Here is a 26,955-nt window from a genome sequence, read left to right as displayed (position 1 = left end):
CTTTGGACTGTGGGAGGAAACCGGAGCACCCGGAGGAAACCCACGCAAACACGGGGAGAATGTGCAAACTCCACACAGACAGTCACCCGAGGCCGGATTTGAACCTGGGTCCCTGGCGCTGTGAGGCAACAGTGCTAACCACTATGCCACCGTGCTGCCAGTACAGATACAGGTCAACCAGGATCTCACTGAATGGCGGGACAGGCTCAAGGGGCTGAATGGCCTCCTCCTTTAAGGAGGGATATACTTGCATTGGAGGCAGTTCAGAGAAGGTTCACGAGGTTGATTCCTGAGATGAAGGGGTTGTCTTATGAAGAAAGGTTGAGCAGGTTGGGCCTATACTCATTGGAGTTTAGAAGAATGAGAGGGGATCTTATTGAAACATATAAGATTCTGAGGGGGATTGACAGGGTAGATGCTGAGGGGATGTTTCCCCTCGTGGGTGTGTCTAGAACCAGGGGTCACAGTCTCAGAATAAGGGGGCACCCTTTTAAGACGGAAATGAGGAGGACTTTCTTCTCTCAGAGGGTCGTGAATCTTTGGAATTCTCTACACCGGAGAGCTGTGGAGGCGGAGTCATTGAGTATATTCAAGGCGGAGGTGGACAGATATTTGAACTACAGGGGAGTCGAGGGTTATGGGGAGTGGGCGGGAAAGTGGCATTGAGGCCAAGATTGGATCAGCCATGACCTTATTGAATGTTGGGGCAGGCTCAAGGGGCTGAACGGCCTCTTGCTGCTCCTATGTCCTGATGGATTTGTGGCTATCAGCATTGCCTCGTGTGAGGCAGGACCATACAGACAAGGTAGGCCTAAGGCTTTATCTTTTCTCCATTAGCGGTTAATGATGAGCCGATATAAAACCTTAGCTGGAGCTACAGGGCAGGATCGTAGGAACATAAGATATAGGAGCAGGAGTCGGCCATTCGGCCCCTCGAGCCTGCTCCGCCATTCAATGGGATCATGGCTGATCTTCGACCTCATCTCCGCTTTCCTGCACTATCCCCATATCCCTTGATTCCTTTAATATTCAAAAATCTATCGACTTCTGTCTTGAATATACTCAACGACTGAGCCTCCACAGCCCTCTGGGGCAGAGAATTCCAAAGATTCACCGCCCTCTGAGTGAAGAGATTCCTCCTCATCTCCGTCCTCAATGGCCGAGCCCTTATCCTGAGACTGTGCCCCCTGGTTCTAGACTCTCCAGCCAGGGGGAAACAGCCTCTCAGCATCTACCCTGTCAATCCCCCTCAGAATCTTATATGTTTGAATGAGATCACCTCTCATTCTTCTAAACTCTAGAGAATATAGGCCTAGTCTACTCAATCTCGCCTCATAGGACAGTTCCCCCATCCCAGGAACCAGTCTGGTGAACCTTCGTTGCACTCCCTCTATGGCAAGTATATCCTTCCTTAGGTAAGGAGAACAAAACTGTCCACAATACTCCAGGTGGGGTCTCACCAGGGCCCTATATAATTGCAGTAAGATGTCTTTATTCTTATACTCAAATCACCGAGGGATGGGCAATACATGCTGGCCTTACTGGCGATGTCCACCTCCCGTGAATAAATATTTAAATAAAATAAAGGCATATAGCACAAAGGTTAGTGCTAAACCCTTTATAAAACACTGGTTAGGCCCCAGCGGGAGGATTGTGTCCAATTCTGGGCCCCGCACACTTCAGGAAGGATGCAAAGCCTTGGAGAGGGTGCGGAGGAGATTGACCAGAATGGTTCCAGGGATGCGGGACTTCAGTGATGTGGAGAGACTGGAGAAGCTGGGGTTGTTCTCCTTAGAGCAGAGAAGGTTAAGGGGAGATTGACCAGAATGGTCCCAGGGATGAGGGACTTCAGTGATGTGGAGAGACTGGAGAAGCTGGGGTTGTTCTCCTTAGAGCAGAGAAGGTTAAGGGGAGATTGACCAGAATGGTTCCAGGGATGCGGGACTTCAGTGATGTGGAGAGACTGGAGAAGCTGGGGTTGTTCTCCTTAGAGCAGAGAAGGTTAAGGGGAGATTGACCAGAATGGTCCCAGGGATGAGGGACTTCAGTGATGTGGAGAGACTGGAGAAGCTGGGGTTGTTCTCCTTGGAGCAGAGAAGGTTAAGGGGAGATTGACCAGAATGGTCCCAGGGATGAGCGACTTCAGTGATGTGGAGAGACTGGAGAAGCTGGGGTTGTTCTCCTTAGAGCAGAGAAGGTTAAGGGGAAATTGACCAGAATGGTGCCAGGGATGAGGGACTTCAGTGATGTGGAGAGACTGGAGAAGCTGGGATTGTTCTCCTTAGAGCAGAGAAGGTTAAGGGGAGATTGACCAGAATGGTGCCAGGGATGAGGGACTTCAGTGATGTGGAGAGACTGGAGAAGCTAGGGTTGTTCTCCTTAGAGCAGAGAAGGTTAAGGGGAGATTGACCAGAATGGTCCCAGGGATGAGGGTCTTCAGTGATGTGGAGAGACTGGAGAAGCTGGGATTGTTCTCCTTAGAGCAGAGAAGGTTAAGGGGAGATTGACCAGAATGGTGCCAGGGATGAGGGACTTCAGTGATGTGGAGAGACTGGAGAAGCTGGGGTTGTTCTCCTTAGAGCAGAGAAGGTTAAGGGGGAGATTGACCAGAATGGTCCCAGGGATGAGGGACTTCAGTGATGTGGATAGACTGGAGAAGCTGGGGTTGTTCTCCTTAGAGCAGAGAAGGTTAAGAGGAGATTTAATAGAGGTGTTCAAAATCATGAGGGGTTTTGATGGAGTAAATAAGGAGAAACTGTTTCCAGTGGCAGGAGGGTCGGTAACCAGAGGACACAGATTGAAGATAATCGGTAAAAGAACCAGAGGGGGAGATGAGGAGAATTGTTTTTACGCAGCGAGTTGTTGTGATCTGGAACGCGCTGCCTGAAAGGGGGATATGGGGAGAAGGTGAGATTGAGGGATATGGGGAGAAGGTGGGGTTGAGGGATACGGGGAGAAGGTGGGGTTGAGGGTTATGGGGAGAAGGTGGTATTGAGGGATATGAGGAGAAGGTGGGGTTGGGGGATATGGGGAGAAGGTGGGATTGAGGGATATGGGGAGAAGGTGGGGTTGGGGGATATGGGGAGAAGGTGGGATTGAGGGATATGGGGAGAAGGTGGGATTGAGGGATATGGGGAGAAGGTGGGGTTGAGGGATACGGGGAGAAGGTGGGGTTGAGGGATATGGGGAGAAGGTGGGGTTGAGGGATATGAGGAGAAGGTGGGGTTGGGGGATATGGGGAGAAGGTGGGATTGAGGGATATGGGGAGAAGGTGGGGTTGAGGGATATGGGGAGAAGGTGGGGTTGAGGGATATGGGGAGAATGTGGGGTTGAGGGGTATGGGGAGAAGATGGGGTTGAGGGATATGGGGAGAAGGTGGGATTGAGGGATATGGGGAGAAGGTGGGATTGAGGGATATGGGGAGAAGGTGGGATTGAGGGATATGAGGAGAAGGTGGGGTTGAGGGATATGGGGAGAAGGTGCGATTGAGGGACATGGGGAGAAGGTGGGATTGCGGGATATGAGGAGAAGGTGGGATTGAGGGATATGGGGAGAAGGTGGGATTGAGTGATACGGGGAGAAGGTGGGATTGAGGGATATGGGGAGAAGGTGGGGTTGAAGGATACAGGGAGAAGGTGGGATTGAGGGATATGGGGAGAAGGTGGGATTGAGGGATACGGGGAGAAGGTGGGATTGAGGGATATGGGGAGAAGGTGGGATTGAGGGATACGGGGAGCAGGTGGGATTGAGGGATATGGGGAGAAGGTGGGGCTGAGGGATACGGGGAGAAGGTGGGGTTGAGGGATATGGGAAGAAGGTGAGATTGAGGGATATGGGTAGAAGGTGAGATTGAGGGATATGGGGAGAAGGTGGGATTGAGAGATATGGGGAGAAGGTGAGATTGAGGGATATGGGGAGAAGGTGTGGTTGAGGGATACGGGGAGAAGGTGGGGTTGAGGGTTATGGGGAGAAGGTGGGATTGAGGGATATGAGGAGAAGGTGGGGTTGGGGGATATGGGGAGAAGGTGCGATTGAGGGACATGGGGAGAAGGTGGGATTGCGGGATATGAGGAGAAGGTGGGATTGAGGGATATGAGGAGAAGGTGGGGTTGAGGGATATGGGGAGAAGGTGCGATTGAGGGACATGGGGAGAAGGTGGGATTGCGGGATATGAGGAGAAGGTGGGATTGAGGGATATGGGGAGAAGGTGGGATTGAGTGATACGGGGAGAAGGTGGGATTGAGGGATATGGGGAGAAGGTGGGGTTGAAGGATACAGGGAGAGGGTGGGATTGAGGGATATGGGTAGAAGGTGGGATTGAGGGATACGGGGAGAAGGTGGGATTGAGGGATATGGGGAGAAGGTGGGATTGAGGGATATGGGGAGAAGGTGGGATTGAAGGATATGGGGAGAAGGTGGGGCTGAGGGATACGGGGAGAAGGTGGGGTTGGGGGATACGGGGAGAAGGTGGGATTGAGGGATGTGGGGAGAAGGTGAGGTTGAGGGATATGGGAAGAAGGTGAGATTGAGGGGTGTGGGGAGAATGTGGGGTTGAGGGGTATGGGGAGAAGGTAGGGTTGAGGGATATGGGAAGAAGGTGAGATTGAGGGATATGGGGAGAAGGTGGGGTTGAGGGATATGGGAAGAAGGTGAGATTGAGTGATATGGGGAGAAGGTGGGGTTGAGGGATACGGGGAGAAGGTGGGGCTGAGGATTATGGGGAGAAGGCGGGATTGAGGGATATGAGGAGAAGGTGGGATTGAGGGACATGGGGAGAAGGTGGGGTTGGGGGATATGGGGAGAAGGTTGGATTGAGGGATATGAGGAGAAGGTGGGGTTGAGGGATATGGGGAGAAGGTGGGGTTGAGGGATATGGGAAGAAGGTGGGATTGAGGGATATGGGGAGAGTGTGGGGTTGAGGGTTATGGGGAGAAGGTGGGGTTGAGGGATATGGGGAGAAGGTGGGGATGAGGGATATGGGGAGAAGGTGGGATTGAGGGATATGGGGAGAAGGTGGGGTTGCGGGATATGAGGAGAAGGTGGGATTGAGGGATATGGGGAGAAGGTGGGATTGAGTGATACGGGGAGAAGGTGGGATTGAGGGATATGGGGAGAAGGTGGGGTTGAGGGATACAGGGAGAAGGTGGGATTGAGGGATATGGGGAGAAGGTGGGATTGAGGGATATGGGGAGAAAGTGGGATTGAGGGATACGGGGAGAAGGTGGGATTGAGGGATATGAGGAGAAGGTGGGGTTGAGGGATATGTGGAGAAGGTGCGATTGAGGGACATGGGGAGAAGGTGGGATTGCGGGATATGAGGAGAAGGTGGGATTGAGGGATATGGGGAGAAGGTGGGATTGAGTGATACGGGGAGAAGGTGGGATTGAGGGATATGGGGAGAAGGTGGGGTTGAAGGATACAGGGAGAAGGTGGGATTGAGGGATATGGGGAGAAGGTGGGATTGAGGGATACGGGGAGAAGGTGGGATTGAGGGATATGGGGAGAAGGTGGGATTGAGGGATACGGGGAGCAGGTGGGATTGAGGGATATGGGGAGAAGGTGGGGCTGAGGGATACGGGGAGAAGGTGGGATTGAGGGATATGGGGAGAAGGTGGGGTTGAGGGATATGGGAAGAAGGTGAGATTGAGGGATATGGGGAGAAGGTGAGATTGAGGGATATGGGGAGAAGGTGGGATTGAGAGATATGGGGAGAAGGTGAGATTGAGGGATATGGGGAGAAGGTGTGGTTGAGGGATACGGGGAGAAGGTGGGGTTGAGGGTTATGGGGAGAAGGTGGGATTGAGGGATATGAGGAGAAGGTGGGGTTGGGGGATATGGGGAGAAGGTGCGATTGAGGGACATGGGGAGAAGGTGGGATTGCGGGATATGAGGAGAAGGTGGGATTGAGGGATATGAGGAGAAGGTGGGGTTGAGGGATATGGGGAGAAGGTGCGATTGAGGGACATGGGGAGAAGGTGGGATTGCGGGATATGAGGAGAAGGTGAGATTGAGGGATATGGGGAGAAGGTGGGATTGAGTGATACGGGGAGAAGGTGGGATTGAGGGATATGGGGAGAAGGTGGGGTTGAAGGATACAGGGAGAGGGTGGGATTGAGGGATATGGGTAGAAGGTGGGATTGAGGGATACGGGGAGAAGGTGGGATTGAGGGATATGGGGAGAAGGTGGGATTGAGGGATATGGGGAGAAGGTGGGATTGAAGGATATGGGGAGAAGGTGGGGCTGAGGGATACGGGGAGAAGGTGGGGTTGGGGGATACGGGGAGAAGGTGGGATTGAGGGATGTGGGGAGAAGGTGAGGTTGAGGGATATGGGAAGAAGGTGAGATTGAGGGGTGTGGGGAGAATGTGGGGTTGAGGGGTATGGGGAGAAGGTAGGGTTGAGGGATATGGGAAGAAGGTGAGATTGAGGGATATGGGGAGAAGGTGGGGTTGAGGGATATGGGAAGAAGGTGAGATTGAGTGATATGGGGAGAAGGTGGGGTTGAGGGATACGGGGAGAAGATGGGGCTGAGGATTATGGGGAGAAGGCGGGATTGAGGGATATGAGGAGAAGGTGGGATTGAGGGACATGGGGAGAAGGTGGGGTTGGGGGATATGGGGAGAAGGTTGGATTGAGGGATATGAGGAGAAGGTGGGGTTGAGGGATATGGGGAGAAGGTGGGGTTGAGGGATATGGGAAGAAGGTGGGATTGAGGGATATGGGGAGAGTGTGGGGTTGAGGGTTATGGGGAGAAGGTGGGGTTGAGGGATATGGGGAGAAGGTGGGGATGAGGGATATGGGGAGAAGGTGGGATTGAGGGATATGGGGAGAAGGTGGGGTTGCGGGATATGAGGAGAAGGTGGGATTGAGGGATATGGGGAGAAGGTGGGATTGAGTGATACGGGGAGAAGGTGGGATTGAGGGATATGGGGAGAAGGTGGGGTTGAGGGATACAGGGAGAAGGTGGGATTGAGGGATATGGGGAGAAGGTGGGATTGAGGGATATGGGGAGAAGGTGGGATTGAGGGATACGGGGAGAAGGTGGGATTGAGGGATATGGGGAGAAGGTGGGGCTGAGGGATATAGGGAGAAGGTGGGATTGAGCAATATGGGGAGAAGGTGGGGTTGGGGGATACGGGGAGAAGGTGGGATTGAGGGATATGGGGAGAAGGTGGGGTTGAGGGATACAGGGAGAAGGTGGGATTGAGGGATATGGGGAGAAGGTGGGGTTGAGGGATACAGGGAGAAGGTGGGATTGAGGGAAATAAGGAGAAGGTGGGATTGAGGGATATGGGGAGAAGGTGGGGTTGAGGGACATGGGGAGAAGGTGGGATTGAGGGATACGGGGAGAAGGTGGGGTTGAGAGATGCGGGGAGAAGGTGGGGTTGAGGGATGCCGGGAGAAGGTGGGATTGAGGGATATGGGGAGAAGGTGGGATTGAGGGATACGGGGAGAATGTGGGATTGAGGGATACGGGGAGAATGTGGGATTGAGGGATATGGGGAGAAGGTGGTATTTAGTGATACGGGGAGAAGGTGGGATTGAGTGATACGGGGAGAAGGTGGGATTGAGGGATACGGGGAGAAGGTGGGATTGCGGGATACGGGGAGAAGGTGGGACTGTTGAAATTTGCCTGTCCTTTAAGTGCTGATGTTAGGAGGTGCACCTACCTCACGTGGGTCTCCGGGCTCCTGGGTAACATCTGCAGAGCGAACTGGGCCCAGGGACCTAAAGTTTGGACAAAGACTGGGTTATGTTCTCACCAACAGGTTCCTCTGAAGGCCCTCAGAGTTTGCATTTTCCATTATGAAACAGAATTAGAAAATCGGAAGGAGCCTCGATTTTCAACTTCTCATTCTTCTGTTCAAATCCCTCCATGGCCTCCTCACTCACCCCCCCTATCTTTGTAACCTCCTCCTGCCCCTACAACCCTCCTTATCTCCATAACCTCCTCCAGCCCTCTACAACCCTCCCTATCTTTTTCCCTCCTCCAGCCCCCTACAACCCTCCCTATCTCTGTAACCTCCTCCTGCCCCTACAATCCTCACTATCTCTGAGACCTCCTCCAGCCCATTCAAACCTCCCTATCTCTGTAACCTCCTCCAGCCTCTACAACCCTCCCTATTTCTGTAACCTCCTTCAGCCCCCTACAACCCTCCCTATCTCTGTAACATCCTGCAGCCCCTACAACACTCCCTATCTCTGTAACACACTCCAGCCCCTACAACCATCCTGATCACTGTCACCTCCTCCAGTCCCCACAACCCTCCCTATCTCTGTAACCTCCTCCAGCCCTTACAACCCTCCCTATCTCTGTAACCTCCTCCAGCCTCTACAACCCTCCCTATCTCTGTCAGCTCCTCCAGCCCCCGACAACCCTCCGTATCTCTGTAACCTCCTCCAGCTCCTACAACCCTCCCTATCTCTGTAACCTTCTCCAGCCCTACAACCCTCCCTAGCTCTGTAACCTCCTCCAGACCCTACAACCCTCCCTACCTCTGTAACCTCCTCCTGCCCCTACAACCCTCCCTATCTCTGTAACCTCCTCCAGCCCTCTACAACCCTCCCTATCTCTGTAACCTCCTCCTGCCCCTACAACCCTCCCTATCTCTGTAACCTCCTCCAGCCCCCTACAACCCTCCCTATCTCTGTAACCTCCTCCTGCCCCTACAATCCTCCCTATCTCTGAGACCTCCTCCAGCCCATTCAAACCTCCCTATCTCTGTAACCTCCTCCAGCCCCTACAACCCTCCCTATTTCTGTAACCTCCTTCAGCCCCCTACAACCCTCCCTATCTCTGTAACCTCCTCAAGCCCCTACAACCCTCTCTATCTCGAAAACCTCCTCCAGCACCTGCAACCCTCCCTATCTCTCTAACATCCTCCAGCCCCTACAACCCTCCCTATCTCTGTAACATTCTCCAGCCCTACAACCCTCCCTAGCTCTGTAACTTCCTCCAGACCCTGCAACCCTCCCTACCTCTGTAACCTCCTCCAGCCCCCAACAACCCTCTCTATCTCTGTAACCTCCTCCAGCCCCCCACAACCCTCTCTATCTCTGTAACCTCCTCCAGCCCCTACAACCCTCCCTGTCCCTGTAACCTCCTCCAGCCCCTACAACCCTCCCTGTCTCTTTAACCTCCTCCAGCCCCTACAACCCTCCCTATCTCTGTAACCTCCTCCAGCCCCTACAACCCTCCCTATCTCTGTAACATCCTCCAGCCTTACAACCCTCCCTATCTCTGTAACCTCCTCCAGCCCCCTACAACCCTCTCTATCTCTAATCTCCTCCAGCCCACTACAGCCCTCCCTATCGCTGTAACCTCCTCCAGCCTCTACAACCCTCCCTATTTCTGTAATCTCCTCCAGCCCCCTACAGCCCTCCCTATCTCTGTAACCTCCTCTAGCCCCTACAACACACACTATCTCTGTAAACTCCTCCAGCCCCTACAACCGTCCCTATCTCTGTAACCTTCTCCAGCACCCACAACCCTCCCTATCTCTGTAAACTCCTCCAGCTCCTACAACCATCCCTATCTCTGTAACCTCCTCCAGCCCCCTACAACCCTCCGTATCTCTGTAACCTCCTCCAGCTCCTACAACCCTCCCTATCTCTGTAACCTCCTCCAGCCCTACAACACTCCCTATCTCTGTAACCTCCTCCAGCCCCTACAACCCTCCGTATCTCTGTAACGTCCTCCAACCCCCTACAACCCTCCGTATCTCTGTAACCTCCTCCAGCCCCAACAACCCTCCCTATCTCTGTAACCTCATCCAGCCCCTACAACCCTCCCTATCTCTGTAACCTCCTCCAGCCCCCTACAACCCTCCGTATCTCTGTAACCTCCTCCAGCTTGTACAACCCTCCCTATCTCTGTAACCTCCTCCAGCCCCGTACAACCCTCCGCATCTCTGTAATCCTCTCCAGCCCCTACAACCCTCGCTATCTCTGTAACCTCCTCCAGCCGTACAACACTCCCTATCTCTGTAACCTCCTCCAGCCCTACAACACTCCCTATCTCTGTAACACACTCCAGCCCTTACAACCATCCCGATCACTGTCACCTCCTCCAGTCCCCACAACCCTCCCTATCTCTGTAGCCTCCTCCAGCCCCTGCAACCCTCCCTATCTCTGTAACCTCCTCCAGCTTCTACAACCCTCCCTATCTCTGTCACCTCCTCCAGCCCCCTACAACCCTCCGTATCTCTGTAACCTCCTCCAGCTCCTACAACCCTCCCTATCTCTGTAACCTTCTCCAGCCCTACAACCCTCCCTAGCTCTGTAACCTCCTCCAGACCCTACAACCCTCCCTACCTCTGTAACCTCCTCGAGCCCCCCACAACCCTCTCTATCTCTGTAACCTCCTCCAGCCCCTACAACCCTCCCAGTCTCTGTACCTCCTCCAGCCCCTACAACCCTCCCTAACTCTGTAACCTCCTCCAGAACAACAACCCTCCCTATCTCTGTAACCTCCTCCAGCCCCTACAACCCTCTCTATCCCTGTAACCTCCTCCAGCCCACTAGACACCTCCCTATCGCTGTAACCTCCTCCAGCCTCTACAACCCTCCCTTTTTCTGTAATCTCCTCCAGCCCCCTACAACCCTCCCTATCTCTGTAACCTCCTCTAGCCCCTACAACCCACTCTATCTCTGTAACCTCCTCCAGCCCCTACAACCGTCCCAATCTCTGTAACCTCCTCCAGCCCCCACAACCCTCCCTATCTCTGTAAACTCCTCCAGCCCCTACAACCCTCCCTATCTCTTTAACCTCCTCCAGCCCCCTTCAACCCTCCGTATTTCTGTAACCTCCTCCAGCTCCTACAACCCTCCCCATCTCTGTCACCTCCTCCAGCCCTACAACCCTCCCTATCTCTGTAACCTCCTCCAGCCCCTACAACCATCCCGATCACTGTCACCTCCTCCAGCCCCTACAACCCTCCCTATCTCTGTAAGCTCCTCCAGCCCCCTACAACCCTCCATATCTCAGTAACCTCCTCCAGCTCCTACAACCCTCCCCATCTCTGTAACCTCCTCCAGCCGTCCAACACTCCCTATCTCTGTAACCTCCTCCAGCCCCTACAACCCTCCCTATCTCTGTAACCTCCTCCAGCCCCCTACAACCCTCCGTATCTCTGTAACCTCCTCCAGCCCCAACAACCCTCCCTATCTCTGTAACCTCCTCCAGCCCCTACAACCCTCCCTATCTCTGTAACCTCCTCCAGCCCCCTACAATGCTCCGTATCTCTGTAACCTCCTCCAGCTTCTACAACCCTCCCTATCTCTGTAACCTCCTCCAGCCCCGTACAACCCTCCGTATCTCTGTAACCCTCTCCAGCCCCTACAACCTTCGCTATCTTTGTAACCAGCTCCAGCCGTACAACACTCCCTATCTCTGTAACCTCCTCCAGCCGTACAACCCTCCCTATCTCTGTAACCTCCTCCAGCGCCCTACAACCCTCCCTGTCTCTGTAACCTGCTCCAGCCCCTACAACCCTCCCTATCTCTGTAACCACCTCCAGCCCCTACAACCCACCCTATCTCTGTAACCTCCTCCAGCCCTGCAACCCTCCCTATCTCTGTAAACTCCTCCAGCCACCTACAACCCTCTCTATCTCTGTAACCTCCTCCAGCCCACTACACCCCTCCCTATCGCTGTAACCTCCTCCAGCCTCTACAACCCTCCCTATTTCTGTAATCTCCTCCAGCCCCCTACAACCCTCCCAATCTCTGTAACCTCCTCCAGCCCCTACAAACCTCTCTATCTCTGTAACCTCCTCCAGCCACCGAGAACCCACGCTATCTCTGGAAGCTCCTACAGCCCCTATAACCCTCCCTATCTCTGTAACCTCCTCCAGCCCCTACAACACTCCCTATCTCTGTAACCTCCTCCAGCCCCTCCAACCCTCCCTATCTCTAACATCCTCCAGCCCTACAACCCTCCCTATCTCTGTAACCTCCTCCAGCCCCCTACAACCCTCTCTATCTCTGTAAACTCCTCCAGCCCACTACAACCCTCCCTATCGCTGTAACCTCCTCCAGCCTCTACAACCCTCCCTATTTCTGTAATCTCCTCCAGCCTCGTTCAACCCTCCCCATCTCTGTAACCTCCTCTAGCCCCTACAACCCACACTATCTCAGTAACCTCCTCCAGCCCCAAAAACCCTCCCCATCTCTGTAAACTCCTCCAGCCCCTACAATCCTCCCTTTCTCTGTAAACTCCTCCAGCCCCCTACAACCCAACATATCTCTGAAACCTACTCCAGCTTCTACAAACCTCCCTATCTCTGTAACCTCCTCCAGCCCCGTAAAATCCTCCGCATCTCTGTAACCCGCTCCAGCCCCTACAACCCTCACTATCTCTGTAACCTCCTCCAGGCGTACAACACTCCCTATCTCTATAACCTCCTCCAGCCCTACAACTCTCCCTATCTTTGGAACCCCCCTCCAGCCCCTACAACCATCCCTATCTCTGTAACCTCCTCCAGCGCCCTACAACCCTCCCTATCTCTGTAACCTCCTCCAGCCCCCTACAACCCTCCCTGTCTCTGTAACCTCCTCCAGTCCTTACAACCTTCCCTATCTCTGTAACCTCCTCCAGCCCCCTACAACCCTCCCTATCTCTGTAACCTCCTCCAGCCCCTACAACCCTCCCTATCTCTGTAACCTCCTCCAGCCCCCGACAACCCTCCCTATCTCTGTAACCTCCTCCAGACCCTACAACCATCCCTATCTCTGTAACCTCCTCCAGCCCCCTACAAATCTCCCTATCTCTGTAACCTCCTCCAGCCCCTACAACCCTCCTTATCTCTGTAACCTCCTCCAGCCCCCTACAACTCTCCCTATCTCTGTAACCTCCTCCAGTCCCTGCAACCCTCCCTATCTCTGTAAACTCGTCCAGCCCCTACAAACCTCTCTATCTCTATATCCTCCTCCAGCCCCCTATAACCCTCTCTTACTCTGTAACGTCCTCCAGCCCCAACAACACTCCCTATCTCTGTAACCTCCTCCAGCCCCTACAACACTCCCTATCACTGGGACCTCCTCCAGCCCCTACAACACTTCCTTTCTCTGTAACCTCCTCCAGCCCCTGCACCCCTCCCTATCTCTGTAACCTCCTCCAGCCCCCTACAACACTCACTATCTCTGTAACCTCCTCCAGCCCCTACAACCCTCCCTATCTCTGTAACCTCCTCCAGCCCCTACAACCCTCACTATCTCTGTAACCTCCTCCAGCCCCTACAAACCTCTCTGTCTCTATAACCGTCTCCAGCCCCTGCAACCCTCCCTATCTCTGTAACCTCCTCCGGCCCCGACAACCCTCCCTATCTCTGAAACCTCCTCCAGCCCTACAACCCTCACTAGCTCTGTAACCTCCTTCAGCCCCTACAACCCTCCCTATCACTGTAACCTCCTCCAGTCCCCACAACCCTCCCTATCTCTGTAACCTCCTCCAGCCCCTACAACCCTCCCTATCTCTGTAACCTCCTCCAGCCCCCTACAATCCACCCTATCTCTGTAACCTCCTCCAGATCCTACAACCCTCCCTATCTCTGTAACATCCTCCAGCCCCCTACAACCCACCCTATCTCAGTAACCTCCTCCAGCCCTTACAACCTTCCCTATCTCTGCAACCTCCTCCAGCCCCCTACAGCCGTCCCTATCTCTGTAACCTCCTCCAGCCCCTACAACCCTCCCTATCTCTGTAACCTCCTCCAGCCCCTACAACCCTCCTTATCTCTGTAACCTCCTCCAGCCCCTACAACACACCCTAACTCTGTAACCTTCCCCCGCCCCCTACAACCCTCCCTATCTCTGTATCCTCCTCCAGCCCCCTACAACACTCCCTATCTCTGTAACCTCCTTGAGCCCTACAACACTCCCTATCTCTGTAACCCCCGCCAGCCCCTACAACCCTCCCTATCACTGTAACCTCCTCCAGTCCGCAGAACCCTCCCTATCTATGTAACCTCCTCCAGCCCCTACAACCCTCCCTATATCTGTAACCTCCTCCAGCCCCCTACAACCCTCCCTATCTCTGTAACCTCCTCCAGCTCGTACAACCCTCCCTATCTCTGTAACCTCCTCCAGCCCCCTACAACCCTCCCTACCTCTGTTAGCTCCTCCAGCCCTTACAACCTTCCCTATCTCTGTAAACTCCTCCAGCCCCCTACAACACTCCCTATCTCTGTAACCTCCTCCAGCCCACTACAACCCTCCCTATCTCTGTAACCTCCTTCTGCCCCCTACAACCCTCCCTGTCTCTGTAACCACCTCCAGCCCCTACAACCCTCCCTATCTCTGTAACCTCCTCTAGCCCCAACAGCCCTCCCTATCCTTGTAACCGCCTCCAGCCCTACAACCCTCCCTATCTCTATAACCTCCTCCAGACCCTACAATCCTCCATATCTCTATAACCTCCTCCAGCCCCCTGCAACCCTCTCTATCTCTGTAACCTCCTCCAGCCCTGCAACCCTCCCTAGCTCTGTAACCTCCTCCAGCCCCTACAACCCTCCCTATCTCTGTAACCTCCTCCAGCCCTGCAACCCTCCCTAGCTCTGTAACCTCCTCCAGCCGCTACAACCCTCCCTATCTGTGTAACCCCCTCCAGCCCCCTACAACTCTATCTATCTCTGTAACCTCATCCAGCCCCCTATAACCCTCTCGAACTCTGCAACCTCCTCCAGCCCCTACAACCCTCCCTATCTCTGTAACCTCCTCCAACCCCTACAAACTTCCCTATCTCTGTAACCTCCACCAGCCCCCTACATCCCTCTCTATCTCTGTAACCTCATCCAGCCCCCAAAAACCCTCTCTAGCTCTGTAACCTCCTCCAGCCCCTACAAACCTCCCTGTCTCTGTAACCTCCTCCAGCCCCCTACAACCCTCTCTGTCTCTTTAACCTCATCCAGCCCCCTATAACCCTCTCTAACTCTGTAACCTCCTCCAGCCCCTACAACCCTCCCTATCTCTGTAACCTCCTCCAGCCCCTACAACCCTCCCTATCCCTGTAACCTCCTCCAGCCCCCTACAACCCTCCCTATCTCTGTAACCTCCTCCAGCCCCTACAACCCTCCCTGTCTCTGTAACCTCCTCCAGCCCCCTACAACCCTCTCTATCTCTTTAACCTCATCCAGCCCCCTATAACCCTCTCTAACTCTGTAACCTCCTCCAGCCCCTACAACCCTCCCTATCTCTGTAACCTCCTCCAGCCCCTACAACCCTCCCTATCTCTGTAACTTCCTCCAGCCCCCTACAATGCTCCGTATCTCTGTAACCTCCTCCAGCTTCTACAACCCTCCCTATCTCTGTAACCTCCTCCAGCCCCGTACAACCCTCCGTATCTCTGTAACCCTCTCCAGCCCCTACAACCTTCGCTATCTTTGTAACCTGCTCCAGCCGTACAACACTCCCTATCTCTGTAACCTCCTCCAGCCGTACAACCCTCCCTATCTCTGTAACCTCCTCCAGCGCCCTACAACCCTCCCTATCTCTGTAACCTCCTCCAGCCCCTACAACCCTCCCGATCTCTGTAACCACCTCCAGCCCCTACAACCCACCCTATCTCTGTAACCTCCTCCAGCCCTGCAACCCTCCCTATCTCTGTAAACTCCTCCAGCCACCTACAACCCTCTCTATCTCTGTAACCTCCTCCAGCCCACTACACCCCTCCCTATCGCTGTAACCTCCTCCAGCCTCTACAACCCTCCCTATTTCTGTAATCTCCTCCAGCCCCCTACAACCCTCCCAATCTCTGTAACCTCCTCCAGCCCCTACAAACCTCTCTATCTCTGTAACCTCCTCCAGCCACCGAGAACCCACGCTATCTCTGGAAGCTCCTCCAGCCCCTTTAACCCTCCCTATCTCTGTAACCTCCTCCAGCCCCTACAACACTCCCTAACTCTGTAACCTCCTCCAGCCCGTACAACCCTCCCTATCTCTAACATCCTCCAGCCCTACAACCCTCCCTATCTCTGTAACCTCCTCCAGCCCCCTACAACCCTCTCTATCTCTGTAAACTCCTCCAGCCCACTACAACCCTCCCTATCGCTGTAACCTCCTCCAGCCTCTACAACCCTCCCTATTTCTGTAATCTCCTCCAGCCTCGTTCAACCCTCCCCATCTCTGTAACCTCCTCTAGCCCCTGCAACCCACACTATCTCAGTAACCTCCTCCAGCCCCAAAAACCCTCCCCATCTCTGTAAACTCCTCCAGCCCCTACAATCCTCCCCTTCTCTGTAAACTCCTCCAGCCCCCTACAACCCTCCGTATATCTGTAACCTCCTCCAGCCCCCTACAACCCAACGTATCTCTGAAACCTACTCCAGCTTCTACAAACCTCCCTATCTCTGTAACCTCCTCCAGCCCCATAAAATCCTCCGAATCTCTGTAACCCGCTCCAGCCCCTACAACCCTCCCTATCTCTGTAACCGCCTCCAGGCGTACAACACTCCCTATCTCTATAACCTCCTCCAGCCCTACAACTCTCCCTATCTTTGTAACCCCCCTCCAGCCCCTACAACCATCCCTATCTCTGTAACCTCCTCCAGCCCCTACAACCCTCCCTATCTCTGTAACCTCCTCCAGCCCCCGACAACCCTCCCTATCTCTGTAACCTCCTCCAGCCCCCTACAACCCTCCCTGTCTCTGTAACCTCCTCCAGTCCTTACAACCTTCCCTATCTCTGTAACCTCCTCCAGCCCCCTACAACCCTCCCTATCTCTGTAACCTCCTCCAGCCCCTACAACCCTCCCTATCTCTGTAACCTCCTCCAGCCCCCGACAACCCTCCCTATCTCTGTAACCTCCTCCAGCCCCTACAACCGTCCCTATCTCTGTAACCTCCTCCAGCCCCCTACAACTCTCCCTATCTCTGTAACCTACTCCAGCCCCTACAACCCTCCTTATCTCTGTAACCTCCTCCAGCCCCCTACAACCCTCCCTATCTCTGTAACCTCCTCCAGTCCCTACAACCCTCCCTATCTCTGTAACCTCCCCCAGCCCCTACAACCCTCCCTATCTCTATATCCTCCTCCAGCCCCCTATAACCCTCTCTTACTCTGTAACGTCCTCCAGCCCCAACAACACTCCCTATCTCTGTAACCTCCTCCAGCCCCTACAACACTCCCTTTCACTGGGACCTCCTCCAGCCCCTACAACACTCCCTTTCTCTGTAACCTCCTCCAGCCCCTGCACCCCTCCCTATCTCTGTAACCTCCTCCAGCCCCCTACAACACTCACTATCTCTGTAACCTCCTCCAGCCCCTACAACCCTCCCTATCTCTGTAACCTCCTCCAGCCCCTACAACCCTCACTATCTCTGTAACCTCCTCCAGCCCCTACAAGCCTCTCTGTCTCTATAACCGCCTCCAGCCCCTGCAACCCTCCCTATCTCTGTAACCTCCTCCGGCCCCGACAACCCTCCCTATCTCTGTAACCTCCTCCAGCACTACAACCCTCCCTAGCTCTGTAACCTCCTTCAGCCCCTACAACCCTCCCTATCACTGTAACCTCCTCCAGTCCCCACAACCCTCCCTATCTCTGTAACCTCCTCCAGCCCCTACAACCCTCCCTATCTCTGTAACCTCCTCCAGCCCCCTACAATCCACCCTATCTCTGTAACCTCCTCCAGATCCTACAACCCTCCCTATCTCTGTAACCTCCTCCAGCCCCCTACAACCCACCCTATCTCTGTAACCTCCTCCAGCCCTTACAACCTTCCCTATCTCTGCAACCTCCTCCAGCCCCCTACAGCCCTCCCTATCTCTGTAACCTCCTCCAGCCCCTACAACCCTCCATATCTCTGTAACCTCCTCCAGCCCCTACAACCCTCCTTATCTCTGTAACCTCCTCCAGCCCCTACAACACACCCTAACTCTGTAACCTTCCCCCGCCCCCTACAACCCTCCCTATCTCTGTATCCTCCTCCAGCCCCCTACAACACTCCCTATCTCTGTAACCTCCTTGAGCCCTACAACACTCCCTATCTCTGTAACCCCCGCCAGCCCCTACAACCCTCCCTATCACTGTAACCTCCTCCAGTCCGCAGAACCCTCCCTATCTATGTAACCTCCTCCAGCCCCTACAACCCTCCCTATATCTGTAACCTCCTCCAGCCCCCTACAACCCTCCCTATCTCTGTAACCTCCTCCAGCTCGTACAACCCTCCCTATCTCTGTAACCTCCTCCAGCCCCCTACAACCCTCCCTACCTCTGTTAGCTCCTCCAGCCCTTACAACCTTCCCTATCTCTGTAAACTCCTCCAGCCCCCTACAACACTCCCTATCTCTGTAACCTCCTCCAGCCCATTACAACCCTCCCTATCTCTGTAACCTCCTTCTGCCCCCTACAACCCTCCCTGTCTCTGTAACCACCTCCAGCCCCTACAACCCTCCCTATCTCTGTAACCTCCTCTCGCCCCAACAGCCCTCCCTATCCTTGTAACCGCCTCCAGCCCTACGACCCTCCCTATCTCTATAACCTCCTCCAGCCCCTACAATCCTCCCTATCTCTATAACCTCCTCCAGCCCCCTGCAACCCTCTCTATCTCTGTAACCTCCTGCAGCCCCTACAACCCTCCCTATCTCTGTAACCTGCTCCAGCCCTGCAACCCTCCCTAGCTCTGTAACCTCCACCAGCCGCTACAACCCCCCCTATCTGTGTAACCCCCTCCAGCCCCCTACAACCCTATCTATCTCTGTAACCTCATCCAGCCCCCTATAACCCTCTCGAACTCTGCAACCTCCTCCAGCCCCTACAACCCTCCCTATCTCTGTAACCTCCTCCAGCCCCTACAACCTTCCCTATCTCTGTAACCTCCACCAGCCCCCTACATCCCTCTCTATCTCTGTAACCTCATCCAGCCCCCAAAAACCCTCTCTAGCTCTGTAACCTCCTCCAGCCCCTACAAACCTCCCTGTCTCTGTAACCTCCTCCAGCCCCCTACAACCCTCTCTGTCTCTTTAACCTCATCCAGCCCCCTATAACCCTCTCTAACTCTGTAACCTCCTCCAGCCCCTACAACCCTCCCTATCTCTGTAACCTCCTCCAGCCCCTACAACCCTCCCTATCCCTGTAACCTCCTCCAGCCCCCTACAACCCTCCCTATCTCTGTAACCTCCTCCAGCCCCTACAACCCTCCCTGTCTCTGTAACCTCCTCCAGCCCCCTACAACCCTCTCTACCTCTTTAACCTCATCCAGCCCCCTATAACCCTCTCTAACTCTGTAACCTCCTCCAGCCCCTACAACCCTCCCTATCTCTGTAACCTCCTCCAGCCCCTACAACCTTCCCTATCCTTGTAACCTCCTCCAGCCCCTACAACCCTCCCTATCTCTGTAACCTCCTCCAGCCCCTACAACTCTCGCTTGTTGGATATAGTCACTGCCTGGCACTTGTGTGGCGCAAATGTTACCTGCCACTTATCAGCCCGAGCCTTGATATCGTCTTTGAACTTTTTAATTTATTAGCGGTATAAATATCGGAGGTGGGGGGAGGGGAGGCGGTTTCTCGAAAGAGCCGATTGGGTCACCGAGGAATCTGATCGGCCATCCAATGGGTTGAGGGGAAGCTGGCCTCCCGTGAGGATTTGCTTACGGGGGAGCGACCAATGGCGGCCAGCGGACGAGATCTTCAGGAACCAGTCTGAGCAGAGCCGGTGAGCACGGCGCGAGTGATTGAGGTAAGCCCAATGGGGTAGATGAGGCCGATCTATCTACAGACAGCGAACATGGACACACTTACTTGCTCCTTGCAGAAAAAAACTTCGTGACGGCCGTGGCAACCGCGATGATCACAATGGCACACACGCCACAGACAGTAAGAATTATCATCCAGGGCGAACCAGCTGGGGTTGAAAAACAATAAGAATTCATTCTACCTCGTTTATAGAATCAGGCAGCGCAGAAGGAGGCCATTCGGCCCATCATGCCTGTGCCAGCTCTTTGAACGAGCTCTCCAATTAGTCCCACTCCCCCCTGCTCTTTCCCCACAGCCGTGAGAATTTTTCCCCTTCAAGTATTTCTCCAATTCCCCTTACCATTGAATCTGCCTCCCTCCGACAGTGCAGCGCTCCCTCAGTACTGCCCCTCCGACAGTGCGGCGCTCCCTCAGTACTGCCCCTCCGACAGTGCGGCTCTCCCTCAGTACTGCCCCTCCGACAGTGCGGCGCTCCCTCAGTACTGCCCCTCCGACAGTGCAGCGCTCCCTCAGTACTGCCCCTCCGACAGTGCGGCACTCCCTCAGTACTGCCCCTCCGACAGTGCGGCGCTCCCTCAGTACTGCCCCTCCGACAGTGCGGCACTCCCTCAGTACTGCCCCTCCGACAGTGCGGCACTCCCTCAGTACTGCCCCTCCGATAGTGCGGCGCTCCCTCAGTACTGCCCCTCCGACAGTGCGGCACTCCATCAGTACTGCCCCTCCGACGGTGCGGCACTCCCTCAGTACTGCCCATCCGACAGTGCGGCGCTCCCTCAGTACTGCCCCTCCGACAGTGCGGCACTCCCTCAGTACTGCCCCTCCGACAGTGCGGCACTCCCTCAGTACTGCCCCTCCGACAGTGCGGCACTCCCTCAGTACTGCCCCTCCGACAGTGCGGCGCTCCCTCAGTACTGCCCCTCCGACAGTGCGGCACTCCATCAGTACTGCCCCTCCGACGGTGCGGCACTCCCTCAGTACTGCCCATCCGACAGTGCGGCGCTCCCTCAGTACTGCCCCTCCGACAGTGCGGCACTCCATCAGTACTGCCCCTCCGACGGTGCGGCACTCCCTCAGTACTGCCCATCCGACAGTGCGGCGCTCCCTCAGTACTGCCCTTCCGACAGTGCGGCACTCCCTCAGTACTGCCCCTCCGACAGTGCGGCGCTCCCTCAGTACTGCCCCTCCGACAGTGCGGCACTCCATCAGTACTGCCCCTCCGACGGTGCGGCACTCCCTCAGTACTGCCCATCCGACAGTGCGGCGCTCCCTCAGTACTGCCCCTCCGACAGTGCGGCACTCCATCAGTACTGCCCCTCCGACGGTGCGGCACTCCCTCAGTACTGCCCATCCGACAGTGCGGCGCTCCCTCAGTCCTGCCCCTCCGACAGTGCGGCACTCCCTCAGTACTGCCCCTCCGACAGTGCGGCTCTCCCTCAGTACCGCCCCTCCGACAGTGCGGCACTCCATCAGTACTGCCCCTCCGACGGTGCGGCACTCCCTCAGTACTGCCCCTCCGACAGTGCGGCGCTCCCTCAGTGCTGCCCCTCCGACAGTGCGGTGCTCCCTCAGTACTGCCCCTCCGACAGTGCGGCGCTCCCTCAGTGCTGCCCCTCCGACAGTGCGGTGCTCCCTCAGTTCTGCCCCTCCGACAGTGCGGCGCTCCCTCAGTGCTGCCCCTCCGACAGTGCGGCGCTCCCTCAGTACTGCCCCTCCGACAGTGCGGCGCTCCCTCAGTACTGCCCATCCGACAGTGCGGCGCTCCCTCAGTACCGCCCCTCCGACAGTGCGGCGCTCCCTCAGTGCTGCCCCTCCGACAGTGCGGCGCTCCCTCAGTACTGCCCATCCGACAGTGCGGCGCTCCCTCAGTGCTGCCCCTCCGACAGTGCGGCGCTCCCTCAGTACTGCCCATCCGACAGTGCGGCGCTCCCTCAGTGCTGCCCCTCCGACAGTGCGGCGCTCCCTCAGTGCTGCCCCTCCGACAGTGCGGCGCTCCCTCAGTACTGCCCATCCGACAGTGCGGCGCTCCCTCAGTACTGCCCCTCCGACAGTGCGGCGCTCCCTCAGTACTGCCCATCCAACAGTGCGGCGCTCCCTCAGTACCGCCCCTCCGACAGTGCGGCGCTCCCTCAGTACTGCCCCTCCGACAGTGCGGCGCTCCCTCAGTACTGCCCCTCCGACAGTGCGGCGCTCCCTCAGTACTGCCCCTCCGACAGTGCGGCGCTCCCTCAGTACCGCCCCTCCGACAGTGCGGCGCTCCCTCAGTACTGCCCCTCCGACAGTGCGGCGCTCCCTCAGTACTGCCCCTCCGACAGTGCGGCGCTCCCTCAGTACTGCCCCTCCGACAGTGCGGCGCTCCCTCAGTACTGCCCCTCCGACAGTGCGGCGCTCCCTCAGTACTGACTCTCCGACAGTGCAGCGTTCCCTCAGTACTGACCCTCCGACAGTGCGGCGCTCCCTCAGTACTGCCCCTCCGACAGTGCGGCGCTCCCTCAGTGGGGCAGTACTAAGGGAGCGCCGCACTGTCGGAGGTTCCATTTTTCAGTCGTGACATTATACTGAGGCCCCGTCTGCTCTCTCAGGTGAACGTAAGAGATCCCACGGCACTATTTGGAAGAAGAGCAGGGGGGAGTTCTCCCCGGTGTCCTGGGGCCAATATTTATCCCTCAACCAACATCACTAAAAACAGATGATCTGGGTCATTATCACTTTGGTGTTTGTGGGAGCTTGCTGTGCGCAAATTGGCTGCCGCGTTTCCCACATTACAACAGTGACCACACTTCAAAAAAAGTCCTTCATTTGGATTCCAGGAATGAGGGGATTGTCCTTTGAGGAGAGATTGAGTCCTATACTCTCTGGAGTTTACAAGAATGAGAGCTGATATCATTGAAACATATAAGATTCTTACAGGGTAGATGGAGAGAGGATGTTTCCCCCTGGCTGGGGAGTCTAGAACCAGGGGTCACAGTCCCAGGATAAGGGCTCGGCCATTGAGGACTGAGATGAGGAGGAATTTCTTCACTCAGAGGGCGGTGAATCTTTGGAATTCTCTCCCCCAGAGGGCTGTGGAGGCTCGGTCGTTGAGCATATTCAAGACCGAGATCGATAGATTTTTGAATATTAAAGGAATCAAGGGATATGGGGATAGTGCAGGAAAGTGGAGATGAGGTCGAAGATCAGCCATGATCCTATTGAATGGCGGAGCAGGCTCGAGGGGCCGAATGGCCGACTCCTGCTCCTATATCTTATGTTCCTACGATCCTGCCCTGTAGCTCCAGCTAAGGTTTTATATCGGCTCATCATTAACCGCTAATGGAGAAAAGATAAAGCCTTAGGCCTACCTTGTCTGTATGGTCCTGCCTCACACGAGGCAATGCTGATAGCCACAAATCCATCAGGACATAGGAGCAGCAAGAGGCCATTCAGCCCCTTGAGCCTGCCCCAACATTCAATAAGGTCATGGCTGATCCAATCTTGGCCTCAATGCCACTTTCCCGCCCACTCCCCATAACCCTTGACTCCCCTGTAGTTCAAATGTCAATCTCCGCCTTGAATATATTCAATGACTCCGCCTCCACAGCTCTCTGGGGTAGAGGATTCCAAAGATTCACGACCCTCTGAGAGAAGAAAGTCCTCCTCATTTCCGTCTTAAAAGGGTGCCCCCTTGCTCTGAGACTGTGCCCCCTAGTTCTAGACACACCCACGAGGGGAAACATCCCCTCAGCATCTACCTTGTCAATCCCCCTCAGAATCTTATATGTTTCAATAAGATCCCCTCTCATTCTTCTAAACTCCAATGAGTATAGGCCCAACCTGCTCAACCTTTCCTCATAAGACACCCCCTTCATCTCAGGAATCAACCTCGTGAACCTTCTCTGAACTGCCTCCAATGCAAATATATCCCTCCTTAAAGGAGGAGGCCATTCAGCCCCTTGAGCCTGTCCTGCCATTCAGTGAGATCCTGGTTGATCTGTAGCTTAACTCCCTCTACCCACCTTGGTTCCGTAACCCTTAATACCCTCACCCCACGAAAATCTACTCGGTTCTGAGAGAGTAGGATCGGGAACGGAAGCTTACATGTGTCCTGAATTGGTCCTGAGACTGCGGGAGAGGTGTCCGATCCAATGGAGTTGATGGCAACACAATAGTAGCTCAGATAGTCTTCTGCCACAGTGACGGTCTGGGTGTGTCGGCTTAATCTGATTCTCTTGCTCCCGCGGACCTTGAACCAGGTGTAGTTGTGAGGCTTTGGGTTGCTGTCAGTCAAACAGGTCAAGGAAACGTTGTCCCCTTGTTTCAGCGAGGTCTCGCTCCTGCTGAAGTTTACGCTCGTGTTTCTGGGAGAGTCTATAGTCGGGTGAGACAAGGGCGGGGTGGGGGGGGAAGAGAAAAAGGACACAAGTGTTGGTGAATTCCGTCACATCTTCTGTGGGTGGTCCAAAAAAGTATTAAAGAAAAGCAGACAGGTTTAGGACTCATCTATTGGGTCTGTGCTCTCTGGAATTTAGAACAATGAGAGGTGATCGCATTGAAACATCTAATATTTTGAGGGGGATTGACAGGCTAGATGCTGAGAGAAAAATAGAAAATGTTGGAAACACTCAGCAGGTCAGGCAGCATCTGTGAAGAGAGAAACAGAGTTAGTGTTTCAGGTCGATGTCAACAAGAGCAGGCGTCGACGACGAAGTCCAACACCACCTTCAGTGTGCCAGTGCAGCCTTCGGTCGCCTGAGGAAGAGAGTGTTTGATGACCAGGACCTCAAACCCGGCACTAAGCTCATGGTCTACAGAGCAGCAGTGATACCCGCCCTGCTGTATGCCTCAGAGGCATGGACCATGTACAGCAGGAACCTCAAAGCACTGGAGAGGTACCACCAACACTGCCTCCGTTTCTGTGTGTTCAGTCAGGTTGTGGTCAGTGGTTCGGTTTATGTGTGTTCGGTCAGGTTGTGGTCAGTTGTTCAGCTAGGTTGTGATCAGTCAGGTTGTGGTCAGTGGTTCAGTTTATGTGTGTTCGGTCAGGTTGTGGTCACTTGTTCAGTTACTTTGTGATCAGTAAGGTCACATGCCCGATACGAGACTCCCAAAAACAAGCGCTCTACTCGGAGCTCCGGCACGGCAAGAGAGCCCCAGGTGGGCAGAGGAAACGCTTCAAGGACACCCTCAAAGCCTCCTTGGAAAAAGTGCAACATCCCCACCGACACCTGGGAATCCCTGGCTCCAAGACCAGAGCACAAAGTGGAGGAGAAGCATCCGGGAAGGCGCCGAACACCTCGAGCCTCTTCGCCGGGAGCAAGTGGAAGCCAAGCGCAAACAGCAGAAGGAGCGCACGTCAACCCAAGCACCCCCCACCCACCCAAACCCTTCAACCACTGTCTGCCCTGTAATGTATGTACCTTTAAGAGAGGAACTATCTTTTACAGCCCCTGTATACTGCAGTACCAGTAGTGACCACACCTGTATATAACACCGTGTAGTAATTTGTACAGTCAGTTCCAGCATACCCTCTGTTCAGTAAACACCTGTTATTACCGTTCTCCTGCAGTCCGTGTGTTATTGATACGCGGACACTACAGTGGCGACGAGCAGTTTCAAACTCACCTGCAGTACTGCATCACCTCACGGGGATCCATCCCTGAAAAGAAGCTTCTTGAAGATCGAAGCCAGAGCAACGGCAGTCGACCGTGGGCAACCGCCCAGTGATCCATCGGAGTTCAGAGAATCGCAGGGGAAGCTGTGGAGAGCTGGGCTTGGCTCTCCAGTCAAGGTGTTCCAGCAAATCGGGCTGGTAGCAGGTAGTGCGCTGACACTTCCCGGACTGCGGTGGGCTAGAGCTCGATCGAGCGGCTCTGCAAGGGGGCCGAGCAGCGTCGTCGGGAAGGAAAAGAGAGAGAGAGAGGGTGGAGCGCGCAGGGCGCGGCCGGTGCGCAAGAGCCGGGCAGCGTCGAAGAAAATAAAATGAGGGGAAGGGAAAGAGACGCGCAGTGGACAGTGTCGAAGAAGAATAAAACTAAGAAAATTAATTAACAAAAGAGAGACGCGCAGAAAGCCGCGGGGCGCCGCCATTACTATTTAGAACACTAGGAGCAGCGTTGGCAGCAGGGGGAAGAAGGCAAAGCGCAGGAGGCGCCATTTTAATCCATTGGGGAAGAAGAAAAAGCGCGGGAGGCGCCATTTTAAACCACCCAAGATGCCGAAGAGTGGCAGCATCACTGCTTTCGACAACGAGGTAGAAGACTGGACCACATATGTGGAAAGAATTGAAGTGTACTGCAGGGCAAATGAGGTGGCTGATGAAAAGAAGGCGTCGGTATTATTGAATTTGATGGGCGCGAGAACGTACGGCCTATTGCGGAATTTAATTACCCCAGCTAAACCAATGGAGAAAAGCTTTGAAGAGATTGTCAATATCTTACAGGAACATCTAAACCCTACACCGCTGCTGATAGCAGAAAGATTCAAGTTCCATAAAAGAAACCAGCACAAAGACGAGAGTAATGCTGACTATCTTACGGAACTACGCAAGTTATCGAAACACTGCCAGTTCGGAGCAGGACTGGCAGATACCTTAAGGGATAAGTTTGTCTGTGGGCTCCAGAGTGAAGGAACCCAGAAACGACTACTTTCGGAAAAGGACCTTATGCTAGAAAAGGCTTTCAGCATTGCAGTATCCTACGAAGCAGCAGCATGGGGAGCTGCGGAAATACAACAGAAACCGCAAGAATATAGCAGCAATGAAATGGCATATGGAGCAGAAAAGTGCTATCGCTGCGCCAGAACACCCCATGACCAGAAGGATTGCTGGTTTAAGGACAAAGTATGCAGGCAATGTGGAAAAGTGGGACACATAGCACGAGTCTGCAGGTCGGGAAAGAAAACCAACACTAAAAGAACTACTAAGGAAAAGTACAAGAAAGTACAAAAGATGACGGACAGTAGTTCAGAAGATCAGAAGAGTGATAATGACTCCGGGAGCAGGAGACTAAGTTGTCTAAAGTTACACAACGTGATCGCAAAGGAGGATCACCGAACCATTTGGGTCACCCTCATGATAGCAGGGTCCCAAGTAAAGATGGAATTGGACACAGGATCAGCCCTAACAGTCATGAATCGACGAGACTACGAGCGGCTATTCTCACACATACCCTTGAAGGACACGTCCATTGTCTTGAAGACATATACGGGGCAAAAAGTCTACCCCAGAGGAAAAATAAGGGTGCCCATTAAATACAACGGCAAGGAAACACAGAAACTGTATCTATATA

General features: G+C 54.7%; 1 protein-coding gene across 1 annotated transcript in view; it reads right to left on the bottom strand.

Moving 5' to 3' along the window:
• Positions 1–26,955, bottom strand: part of LOC147110108 (sialic acid-binding Ig-like lectin 13) — a 72,455-nt gene that overhangs the window by 3,400 nt on the left and 42,100 nt on the right. The window contains exons 5-7 of the mRNA XM_086002466.1: positions 23,768–24,037; positions 19,739–19,841; positions 7,671–7,728 (exon numbers count right to left, since the gene is read on the bottom strand). Of these exons, the coding sequence (XP_085858592.1) occupies positions 7,671–7,728; positions 19,739–19,841; positions 23,768–24,037 (431 nt within the window). The remainder of the gene's footprint in view (positions 1–7,670; positions 7,729–19,738; positions 19,842–23,767; positions 24,038–26,955) is intronic.

This window comes from Somniosus microcephalus, chromosome 12 (genome assembly GCF_052327205.1).
Source record: "Somniosus microcephalus isolate GS21.2 chromosome 12, FLI_Smic_1.0, whole genome shotgun sequence".
In the NCBI taxonomy this organism is placed as follows: Eukaryota; Metazoa; Chordata; class Chondrichthyes; order Squaliformes; family Somniosidae; genus Somniosus; species Somniosus microcephalus.
The sequence above is the reverse complement of the archived record's forward strand: the minus strand, read 5'-3'. Positions and strand labels throughout refer to the sequence as shown.